General features: G+C 36.9%; 1 protein-coding gene across 3 annotated transcripts in view; it reads right to left on the bottom strand.

Moving 5' to 3' along the window:
- Grm5 (glutamate metabotropic receptor 5) overlaps positions 1-12971 on the bottom strand; it is a 353740-nt gene that overhangs the window by 96434 nt on the left and 244335 nt on the right. For all 3 annotated transcript variants that reach the window (XM_057756230.1, XM_057756228.1, XM_057756229.1), the window contains exon 5: positions 6454-6689. In XM_057756230.1, the coding sequence (XP_057612213.1) occupies positions 6454-6689 (236 nt within the window). The remainder of the gene's footprint in view (positions 1-6453; positions 6690-12971) is intronic.

Genomic DNA, 12971 nt, shown 5'->3' with positions numbered 1-12971 from the left:
AAGCAAGTTGAGGAGAAAAGGGTTTTGTGGACATGCAAGGGACTTTGCATCCCATCACTGAAAGAAGCCAGAACAGCAACTCAGACAGGGCATGAGCCTAGAGGCAGGAAATGATGCACAGGCCATGGGGGGGGGGGTGTTTCTTACATGGCTTATTCAGCTTACCTTCTTATAGAATTCGGGACCATCAGCCCAGAGATGGCACCACCTTCAATTCACTGAGTCTTCCTTATCAGTCACTAATTAAACAAAATACTCCACAGGTTTAACCACAGCCTGATCTTATGGAGGCATTTTCTCAATCAGTGTTTCCTCCTGTAAGATGACTGTAGTCTATGACAAGTTGACATAAACCTAGCAAGCACCTCAATTAAAGTAAAATATGCATAATCTCCTAACATGAAACATTTGTTGTAGCAAGTTTGCAGATAATCTGTAAGTGCAAAACATTTTTAGAATGTTTCTTCTTTGATGGAGACTTTATAATTTCTATTTATTTCTCTTTCTTTATAGAATAAAATTCTTAACTTATTTTCTTTTCAGAATTACAGCTTTTGAATATGTTCTTAAGTTTGAGAATGCTTAGTGTTATGAATTTTTTTTTTTGAGAAATGGATGAGGCTAAGGAGTATTCCTAATGGTGACAATTTATTGAATTGTATTAAGTATTTAAGAGGGCATGGTATGGAGTCCTCTCACAAATTCGAGAAGGTAGTTAAGTTTGGGTAAAGCCATGAGGACAGGGCCTTCACAAGAGGGTTAGTTATTTTAGAAGAGACATGTGGTCCTTTTCTCCTTCTCTTCTGACAAGTGAGAACTCTGAAAAACACGTCCACATGCCAGGAGATAGAACTGAGCTCTCGCTGAAACCCAGCCACACTTTATCACGGACCTCCTCTGTTCAGTACTGTGGCCAGACGTTTCTTTCCTAAGCCATCTGCTAAGATCCTATGGTAAATGCTCATGGCATGTTCTCAGGGGCTTTTTATGATGTAGAGATTTAGTGTCATCCCAAATTTTCAGCTGAAGAATTTAAGGGATGAAACTTCAAATAACTTGTCTCATATCACAAAGGTATTAATTTGAAGACCTATATAATAAATCTAGCTTTTCAAATACCAAAGTTTGTCAGAAAACACTTTGCCACCACGCTTCAGTCAATTTAACAGTATTAGTCACATTTAGTAATATGTGAGTTTACCTTATATTGGCAGAATTTTGGGGTCCAATGGACTCAGTTGTTCCTGAAGTGATATCGGAAGACATACATTAGGGTTGGCTCCATTAACCACTCTCTTTGGCTTCTCATTGCTTCTATACAGGTTTCTAGTCTTCTACTTGCTGTCAGTAATTTCACACAGGTATTTTTTTTTAATCACTGTACCACACTACAATCTTTCTCTGATATCTCCTAGTTATCTGAAAACATGCACCTTTGTAACATCAAACTTGAAATATTTTAGCAGACCTTATCTTCCTTGTAAAAATCCTTCCAATTAATTCATTTCCCTATTTTCACCTTTTCTATTAAAATGTTGTCTGTTAACTAATTTTGAAATCACCAAAGTAACCTCTGCCCACTTCATTCTGTCAACCCTGCTGTATACTTGGATGCTAGAGACCAAATTCATGCCTTCAGGCTTATTTGGTGATCATTTCCTGATTGAGTTACATTACTCACCCCAATATTTCAATCACTCTCTACTTCCTATGAATTCTGTATTTAAAATATGATGAATTAGAAACGTCAGAAGGAAGAGACCAACTAGCAAATGAATTTTGTCCCATTATTCTCAAAATTAGCTCATGATCTTCTTTAATGGACTTTTGAAAAAAGGATAACTTGATAAAGAAAAAGTTAATTTTTTTCTTTATCAAATTTAAATTTAATAAACACTCTGGATTCATTTCAATAATGCATTAAATGAAAATAAATCATATGCCATTCAGGGACTGTTTAGTATCTGTTCTGATAATCATGAAGCCTCTAACTAAACTGTACAATATTTTGGAAGAAACAGCTTAAATATCATGGATATATTCCGAAAGGAAGTAAATTGTGACTCACTGGGGAGTTGCTATGGTAACAGATGGATCCTATAATTGTAGTAGTCACTTTGTTCATTGACTGGCATTTACACATCTTGACAAAAGCATGGTAATTATTATCCACTGGGAAAGGCAGAAAGGTAGCAAGTCCTGGTCATTAAAAGTTGTTATGACAACCATCAAACATCTTGCATCTTAACCCAATACAAGTGTATCTCTTGCTCACATAACAGTTTAAGGCCAACTGTGAAGCTCTTGAGTCTTCCAAGTGACACTTCTATCATATGACTTTGGCTCTCCTGAATGCTTATTTTCAGTCATCTGGATGTGGGCAGGCGTGTGAGTCTAGAATCTCTAGTGAGTTTTTAGGTATCATGTCTATAAATGGTGCACATCACTTCACAGCCCATTCTGTTGGCCAACACTAGTTAGTTACTGCAAGGTAGGCTCGAAAATGAGGCTTTCCCATGAAATCAGAAGGAAAGGAATGAATTTATGGAGTATCTATTCTATCTTGGCCTCACCATTGCTATAATGCATGAAAGATCGGGGAGCTTTTCTTCACAAAAAAAGACATTTCCATTAGTTTTAATGGTTAAAGAAAAATTCTTGAAAGATGAAATTCCTTCAAATAATGACCAGATCATCATTAATGGCATTCCAAAATGGCATGCTTAAAAATATTCAACATCTTTGCATTGCAATTCATTCTCAAACTCAGACATTTCAGCTATGCATCAAACATCCATAAGGTTTCCATTTTGTCTCTGTTTCTTTGTCTTCTCTCCCACGTCAATCAATCTAATTCCTAAGCCATTTCTGAACATGACAGATACACTTCCAAACCCAATGAAACGTGAGGTGGCTTGTGGACTAGAATTTCATTGTTACTAACCATGTTCAAACACAAATTCTTTTATAACGGATGCTTCAATTCTAACGTCATTTTCTTTCTCTCATATTGTTGTCTATCCTTTGCTCTTCCCTGAGTCTTTCCCACCCACAGTCCCTTTCCATTGTTCTTAGATACTCTGAAAGGCAGTGATTACTCCTAAGCAGATATGTCCAGAATTCTTCCCATATAAGCTAGACACTGAAGTAAACGCTTTACCACCTGACAGTCTGTGAGAAAGTGAAGCATAATCAAGGTGATATCAAAATAGAATGCAAACAATAACAACAACATCAACCCTGAAACAAATGACAAGAGGTGCCTTCCTTTGCTCAAATCCTGGCTTCTTGGTTCTCTGGAGCTTTATAGCAGATTCGCTATATAGCGCCCGCAAAGCGCTAGGAGAACTCAACTTCGGTTGTCACTTTTTTCTCTTTTCACAGTCCAACTCTATTCCTTCCACTGGCCTCCAACTGTTGCCTAAAGTATGATGACTGCACACCTCTTTAGACTGTGTTTTCTTTTTTCTGGTGGATGCCAGCATCATCCACTCATCTTCTGGACTTCATGCAAATCTGCTCTCTCAGTAAAGTCCCAGTTGACTTACTCTACTAAAACTGTATCCTCTCAACAGTATAAATCCTATTTCTGGGATTTATGTTTGTCGTATGATAATCTAATGTAAAATGAATGAATTGCTCATTGGTTTCGTCTTGTTCTCTTCTCCCTTCACAAGAATAAATGTTTTGTGATTGCAACTGTATTAATCTATTTTGTTTGGTGCTATGTGGCTCTGGCATCTAGGAAAAATGAGTGGCAAATAACAGTAACTCTATGTATTTTCTGAGGCCATATAGGACTCTGCTTGCTTTAATACTGCATACTTAGTTCTTGAGTAGAACTTAAATGCTTTGATGTTAAATGCCAGATCATACATTCTCTTTGGATTCCACCTTTGATTTGCATGATGTTGCAAGTACTTAATTACAATTTATTAATGCAAATTATCTTTTGAACAAGTCAAGCTTTTTCCTATGATCTTCTCAGTGACCCTGCCTTTGATAGACAGTTGTCCTGTTATTTTAGTGTCATGTCACAGCTGTAGGGGACAGCAGTTTCTTTATTTAGAACCCATCTGGTCTGGGAGTCATTCTCTACAATGTTTTAAAGGTTGTGGCACTGGCAATTACTAAGATGCTCAAACCGTAGGCCATTCGTGGAGGCTGCGGAAAGGAGAAACCTGTGTAGTTGCCCCTGTTTTGAGGCTATACACATTTGTAGCAACTAGTACAAGCAAAAAGTATATTAAAATCGAGTCTGGCTCCCTCTCTGTGCTCCATGAGTGGCACTGGTTACAAGCAGTGCCCGTTACTGTATAACCTATATCACTATGAAGAACAAGTCCTTGGAAAGGCTAAGGTGTGTGTGTGTGTGTGTGTGTTTTATTCTCAGTGGTTATAGGTTGAATTTCTTTTAGGCGTCCTGAGTCTAAATCTGCTGTTTAATACAATACACCTTCTGCATCCAGCAACTGACTCAAGTCTCTGCACCCTCTGTTTCAAATGCATATTGGACTCAAGTTTCAGTCCTTAGACACTTCTTTACTTGGGGGATAGCGTCTGTGTCCTCATATATGGCATTCACTTGGCATTTCTGTGAATAATTTTTGATGATGGGTATTTATCAAGGAAAACCACATGTACCAAGCACCGGGATAGATAATTGGATACACTTTTAAAATAAGAATTCTCCCAGTTTATTTTTCTTTAAATATTAGTATCTGGGGCCTTAATGAGAAATCTATTACCTGGTATTAAGTTTGGTACTTGTTTCATTTTATTTGGCTTTTATAATTCTGTTCTTAAATTCTAGCAGCTCTTACTCTCAGATAATCACTTCCTCTCAAAAATCTAGTTTTTATTTTCTGTCAAGTTTTCAGCTTGTGAGATACTCAAATATTTCTGAACAATAGCTAAATCACTAATGAAGACTTTGAAAAGTAAATTAAAGATGGAATCGTGACTTAAACCTAGGTCATTCTTCATTGCATGCCCCTAAGTGGAAGGTGGTCAGGAAATGAGACGAAAAGGCCAGAACACATGGGATTGGTTGGTCTTACATAAAATCATGGCTTATGCCAAGCAAGCTTGTTAAGAAGTACAGCACCTTATATACTATTTTCAGGAGAGAAATGAGATAAAGTTAGTAGAAAATATCATACAAGGGGACAAAGTCAGCATACAGGAGGACAAAGTCAGACAGAAGCTAAATCAATATTGCCCAAGGGGAACATAAGGTTTCTCAAGAACATTGAAGACCAGGCACACAGTGACTTTGGGACTAAAAACCATAGTCCTGTCGGGTGGTACAAGCTGTGTTCTCAGAATCTGAAGTCCCAGTTTCCCTAAGGCTCAGACCATCACTATGAACTCCATCACTTCATGAAAAGAATAAAATGATATCAAAACTCAGGATGGATGTTCTCTAAATGAGAGGCTGCTTAATGAGCTCGCCATTTTCCTTATTTTGATACGGGGATATGGCAACCTGTCTGTGGGGTGGAACTGTCTTGAGTTCCAGTGGCAAAGGCTGACACAAACTACGGTTCTCACAAGATGGACAAAACTAGCCCAGCAACTGAGACATTCACTCTCTTTGCAAATTTATGTCTGGTTCTTATTGCAACATGTGGGATAAGTCACTCTCCACAAATTCATTATCAGTTTTAACAAAGCTTTGGTAAAGTTGACTTACATATTAATTTCAGCTCTGCCTGGCTATCGTAGGATGTACTACATATAATCAATTCCTTTGCCTAAACCATATGTCACTCACCACACTGGCAGCATGGAATTGCAGTTTTTCTCAGCAGTGTTCCCTCGCTTATAATATGCTAAACTTTGAAGACAGGAACAAGCCTTCCATATCTTATTACCCTTTTAACTAAAGTAATGGTTTGTCACATTGTTGAGCTATTGTAAATACTTGCTTAATGACTGAATAATGGCTTTGGTGGGGTTATGGTTCTTAAAACATTATAATTACACACTGCAAACTTCCTGTTACTATTTCTGGTCTAGTTTTAGAAGTAGGAAGTAGTCCTTCTCTTTGACCTTATTCTTTACGATTATGTGCCATAACCTTGCTAACTGTTCAAGGTGACAAAATGCATAGAACAGCTTCCCTGCCTTCAGAGATGTCGACTCACTTCACTTTGCGGCTAATTTATGTGATGCTTCCAGCACAATGCTGTACAGAAACACATTCAATTTTTGAATGCTATAAATAGCGGTAATTTAATTATTTTAAATCTCAACAGAGTAAACACTTGTTCAGATATGTTTTTGTTAGTGAGAATAAAACCTGTTTATCGCTATTAAGTGGCAATACCCACTCTATTTATGGTAGAGTTCTCCTCACTAACAAATGATAGTCAGTATCCCCATGACACAATTCACACAAATTGGAGCCTTAGCCTTTTCCACTTTAAATGAAACAATAAATCGGCTTACTGTTGCAAGTCTTGTTGTACTTGCTGTTTTCTTGTGCAAACCCTTCCAGCCGGCACTGAAAACGATGCTGCCAGAATTCTTGAAACCAAGGGTTTCTGAGGTTTGTTTCTGGCCGGAGTTTCAGATAATAGTCATCAAACCACTTGACATCGGGGGATTGGAGCTTGATTGTAATTCCTCCAACAGCTTCTCGCTGGTACCCATCTGTCACGTCATACCTATCAGCCCAGCCGTCACTGGGGAAACACACAAACACAAACAAGTCTGTCAGCTTAGAGCAAAATTATCCCAGGGAAACAAATCTTTCTGGTTTGAGGTACCACTTTGTAAAGTGGCTACTGCAGGACTCACGAAGACCCTGTACTCTCTGCCAGCGGTGACTGCCACCTACCATCCTGTTAGAAGTAGAAAGCAAGGCAATAAAATGATGGAAAATCTAGAATTCAGATGCCAGAAGGCAATAATCTTACCTTGAATTATAGATTAAAAAGCTAACATTTTAATGGAATTTTACATATTTCAAAAATACACTGTAAGTTTTACAATTTTATCATACGTAATTTTCCTGTAATTTTAACAACTAATCAAATCAACCTTAAATATACTTTTCATTTACATTACAACAATCATTAAAAGAAAAATAAAATAAGATTGAGAAATATTTCCAAAACATACATAATATTCATTAAAACACATTATGGTATGATATTATTGCTATTTACATACAAAAATAATAAGGGTTAAAATATCTTGCAGTGGATTACAGAGGTTACCCATGATGACGTGAGTGGCAAAAGAACAGAAAGGGAGAAAAAGAAATAAGAAAAAAAAGAGCCAACTCTTCTCCTAAGGCTCCTTAGACAAGATATCTTATTAAAGTTATCTACGGACTAATTTTAAGAAACTTTTGTAGCAGATTAGGGAATGCGAAGGAAAACAGTGAATCTGCCCCAGTGTTGAATTGAATACTTCACACAATTATCTTCTCGCAAGTCTCTCATTTTCAGTTCCAGAAGATTTTATTTAAAGCTGACAAGTTGAAGTGAAGGGGGCTTGTTTACCTCAATTCCTCCCTCTGTTGTTGCTGAGCAGAGAGTGTGGGGCTCTCTGGCACCCAGGAGATGCATGGGCGAGCTGCAGACAGGACAGGAAGCTCGTCTGTCAAACAGGGTCCCCTTCTCCATGGATATGTGAATTCAAATTGTTCTTTGGTTAATGTTAGCTCGCTCTTATGTAACACTGTGATTATGAATGTTATGTAAAAATGTGAGATGACAATGGGCTCAATTTGCGCTTCACAATTCATTCATTGAATTTAATGGAGTTTGCAAAAAGCGCAAAAAGCTGGTCTTGATAAACTCTATTGTGGATAGTGTTTCCATAGATGAAAAGTATCTGGAATCAAGAATGTTAATTTGCTCATCTCTAACTTTGTTCTTTCATTCTTTGTTTGTCTAGGATATAAATTACTTTTTAACAATTTAGAAGATGGTGCTTTGTTATTGGCCTTGTTAACTCCTGTTGGAAGTTTAAAATCATTATGATCCAGATATTTCCAATGTATAGTAAAAACACAAATCAACAAGGAGCTAGTGAAGAAACAGAAAATTCTCAATAACCACAAGCCCAAATAGGTTCGTTCATTTTGAACTTATCAAGAATGTCTAGCAGGTAAGTTTCAAGAATATTTTACGGTAGAAAGGTGTCTCATATACTTTACACTACTATGCTTCTAATATATTGAGTGTGGAATTCCCACCGCGTGAAGTGCCATTCACTCAATTCCTCACATATTTCTTGATTGAATAAACCCAGTTTATCCATCAAAGAGATAGACTTGGCTTGAATTCAATTTACTAAAAATTTGCTCAATTTCTCCTGAAGTTATCAGTTACTTCCTTCCCATTTCCAAAGTACTACATTCACTTCTTTCCCAAACAATTATTATGCAAATAATATATGAAATCTGGAGATGGAATGGAGAGTCAGGAAGGCAGACTTCTCTTCCACACTGGCGACATTACCATTCTATTAGTGTTGAAATTATCACATTAGATATACCTATACTTATGTATAATTTTTCAAAGCACCTACGTATTTTTGGGAATTTTTGTATAGATTTTAATGATTGATGCATATAAACATTCAATAAATGTTTATCTGTAACTTATCATTGGGTTGGGAGATAGGTTATAAACCACATACTAGTACTTGCTATGCTCTGGGTTCAAATTTTAGAGCCCTCCTCCCCTCCCCCTGTAAGATTAATGTAACTCATTAGGAATAAAGCTTTAAATGATAAATGTCTAGCATGTAGATTTCATTTCAGGTGTCAGATCCAATTACTATTCAGATGATAAGACAATAACACCGTATATGTCTTATGGTATGATTGAAAGAGTGATACCCATCCACCTGGCCCACTCCTTTCTTTCCCTGATGCTATTAAGGTTAATGAATACATTCATTAGGCAGCAACTCAACTTTAGTTCTCAGAATCTTTCACAGCCCACATAATTACCATAGAAGTTGGTATGCTACCCACATGTAATAATCATCCTGCCAAATCTTTTGCAAATAGCCTTCAAAAAGATATTTTGGAGATTTTATTCTAATAGTGGGAGTCTACTGGCGGTTGGGTATTCTTCTCACAATATTCCTTTTTGCCCCCACTTGCAGGGTTAAGAAAGTTTAAAACTTCTAAACAAAAGGAGAAAACAAGGAATGGTATAGAAATTTTAAATAAAAGTCTTAGAAATACACACTAAATAGTAATGAATCCTTTATTTGTAACAAGAAGCTAAGTGTTGGACTGTTGAGAAAAAGGTGAAGTTATCTACCAAAAGTCAAGTCATCTCTGGGTTTTGGGAGTCTCAGACACTCCCATTCCATAGGATATATAATAGATGGGAGAAGAGGATTTTAACATCTATAGCACAACAATCACGACAAAGAAGTAAAGTGGTGAAACTTGCCAAGTCTCTCAAGTTAGACGACTTCTATGGCAACTTTGTCCATTTCTCTGTGGGATCTACAGACAATATGCACTAACTTCTCCTTATAGCTGAAACAACTGAGGGTCTGAAGCACTGAGTTATCCTAATTTTATCTACTTTTCTCACAGCTGTGAGAAAATATCTGGATATATTTGCTCCAGCAGTTAAGGAAGGAAAATTGACTTTGGTTTATAGTTTGAAGGTGTCAAGGCAGGGCATGAGGTATCTGGTCACATTGAGGCTACTATCAGTAGGCAGCAAGAAATGAATTCTGATGCTCAGTTCATATTCTCTCTTTTGTTCAGTCTGAGATTCTTGCTCAGGGAATGCTACTACCACATAGGATTTCCTCCCTCCCCCGTGTTCAACCCAATCTGGAAGCTTTATGAAGAATCTGCTAGAGAACATTCTAGATTGGCCTGAACTCACTTCCTTTTGGATGAGAGCTGGAATTTATGCTTCTTTTCTGGTTATTAGCCAGAGATGTTCTCAAATCTTGAAAACCATTGGTATTTCCTTGCATGAAGGTCTCTTTATCATCAAAACTTCCAGTAGGAATGCAACTTGTCTATCATTTTATTTCTGTAGATGGAGAAATTTTTTCCCAGCCACCCAGACCCAAATAATCACACAGAAACTATATTAATTACAAGACTGTTTCTCCAATAGCTTAGGTGTACTCTTATCTATCTCTTACATTTTGAATTAACCCATTTCTATTAATCTGTGTGTCATCACAAGGCTGTAAAGTTCTGGCCATACCTGGTTCCAGGAAATACCACAAACTGAGACCTCCCAGATACCATCCAGGAATAGACTCCAAGGAAAAATGCCTAACATTCCAAAGGAAAGTCCCAAAGTTCCAACCACTCTAAATATGATCACCTGATGTCCCATAGCCCAGCACTCATCCATACCCTTTCACCAAGACACCTGTAGACAAATGTCAGCCAACCATGTGTCCTGAACCTTAGAAATCTCTCATCCCAATCTCTGTTATGATAAAAATATTGCCTCAACTAGGGTCGAAGACTTCTGATAATGCCAATGTGTTGGACAAATGGAAAGTCCTAGGTTGAATTTGAATAAAGGTTCTTTGCTTTAACTTACAGGATTTGGTATCTGTGGTGGTCTTTTGGTGGTCCCTGAGATCTAGGCATAACAATACTTATACAATAAGTCTTGTAAACTTGTTGTACTGACAATTTACTCCTCATATTTAAAAAGATATAATACATTTTTTCAGATAAATAAAAAGGAGCAATATTTTATTTTATTCATAAAAGGTTAGAATGAGGCCTTTGGCGATTGTCTCTTTGCTGAGTAGCACACTCCTATTTTTGAGAGTGCTTTCCCTTAATAAATCTAGTCCTATTTAAAAAAAATACAGTCACTAAAATATGAAAAGAATTTAACAAATGTAAAATTAGAAAAAAGTTAGCTGCTATGACTGTATCATAAGAACAGAACCATAAGTTCTGAACACTGATTTAATATAAAATCAACTTGTATAACTATCTCATTAAGGCAATAGATAATTAATAAACTAAAGAAGATGTGACAAAATTCAACAACAGTCTGTTAAACAACCTCCTGGAATATGTTAGGGTATTTACACTGAGGACCATACTCATTCTTCACATCTTATTTCTAATGCTGTACATAGTTTAAAAATTAATGTAAATAAAATAATTTGTTATTTTATATCTTATGTAGAGTATATTATGGTATTAATTTTTGTTTTTATTAGCAATGATATGGCTACTTTGATTACTTTCCAGCAGTATATTCCATAAACAAACCACAACTGTTTCTTCTTCCTATTGCTGGCAAGCTTTTTTGTTGTCTTTATTGTGGGGTTAGTGGAAATGGTTCAGTAGAATATTCTGTATAAAATTCAGTTAATACTCTGAATGTAGACAGAGAATTTCAGCAATTCTGCTTTGAACTAGTTATTAAATTCAGCCGAGAGGCACCTGGAGAGTTAAAGATAATTTATTTCTAAGAAAGTGACTCTTATTTTTCCTCCTTTCATCACATCCATTTCATTATAGATTTTTTTTTTATTCTGAAAAATCCCATTAGTGATTTTTTCATTCTCTCTAACTGGTTCAATGTGCTAGCTGTTCATGCCCAGGTGTCCACTTAAAGCAAAAGTCTTGTTTCAGAGGCAGAAAGGGAATCAGAGGTGATTATAGAGATGTATTTTGCTCTTCATAGAAAACATAAAACCAGAGTACGAGACAATAGAGAAGAAGGGCACTGTCAAATTGTTTATAGTTTACTATCAATCTGTTTTTAGACCAGCGGATGCCATAGAATTTTGGAAAAGAAGTAGGGTGGAATTATCAAGCACTTTTGTTTTGTAGGTTGTGGGGTTGTTTGGAACATGCAGACTTAACTTCAAGGGTATGGCTTACAGAATGATAGAAGCATTAGGAACACTCCGAGCAACACAAGAGGAGAACCAGTACATCATACTCACGGGCTGCCCCTAAAGAATGTCTGCAAGGCAGATGGATTCACTTATGTCTCTTTGGATACCAGAAGCAGTGATGAGAGTCCCTGGCCTCTGCTGACCTGTACATGACTGGGCACATCTTTCTTGGATGCCTCTTAGCCCATGACCTTTGAAGAATGAGAATTTCAAAACCCCATCCTTGTAATCAGTTTATGTTTCGTCCTACACAAGGAACTCAAGGAGGAGTGTTTCTATGAGTCTCACCTGTTCCCTAGACAGCCTCTCATTTGGATTTCATCCTATGATTCTAATTACTGTTTTCTTCTAATTGCTGAAAAATCTCTCTTTCTCTTTAGCCTCATTACTCTTCTAGAATTTCAATAGCTGGAAGTCAGCTTTACCAAAGGGCATCTTCATAATAACAGTACTTAGTTAGCCCTTTTCGGAACCACTACCCATCTGCTGACTACATCTTCAGAAGGAGGGACCTTTATTCCCCTCCGTGATCAGCTAGAATTGTGTTGTCGTTGGGGAGAGCAAGGGTGGTAGGGTAATGTCACTCTCCATTTCAGAGTCAGACCACAGTGTTTCCATTGACTTCCTATCTAAGGAGCACGTTTCTTCTTGTGTGACCAACTCAGCAATGACTGAGTTCTTCCTTGTTCACTTTAACCAGGTGCTTCTAGACTCCTTTTGCATTGTCAGTGAGAGCTGTTCAAACCGATCTCACAATTTTACATTTTGGCTGAAGAAGGACTTTTTGGCTGTGTTATCCTCTAAGTAAAGTATGTACCTTTTTTTGTATGTGTATGTGGAGGGTATGTGAATATATGTAGAGGTCAAAGGTTGACACTGGCTGCCTTTCTTATTTGCTTTTTATATTTTATTTTTGATAATTAAGTTCATTCTTTAGCAATTTTATACATATATAATACATTCTGATTGTTTTTAACCTCTTATCTTGTTACTCTTTAAATTTAGTCAAGTCTCCTCCTCCCTACTAGCCCCATTCCTAGGTTCTTGCCATTTTGCTCTGTTTTGTAACCCACAGCATTTAGCTG

This window comes from Chionomys nivalis, chromosome 23 (genome assembly GCF_950005125.1).
Source record: "Chionomys nivalis chromosome 23, mChiNiv1.1, whole genome shotgun sequence".
In the NCBI taxonomy this organism is placed as follows: Eukaryota; Metazoa; Chordata; class Mammalia; order Rodentia; family Cricetidae; genus Chionomys; species Chionomys nivalis.
The sequence above is the reverse complement of the archived record's forward strand: the minus strand, read 5'-3'. Positions and strand labels throughout refer to the sequence as shown.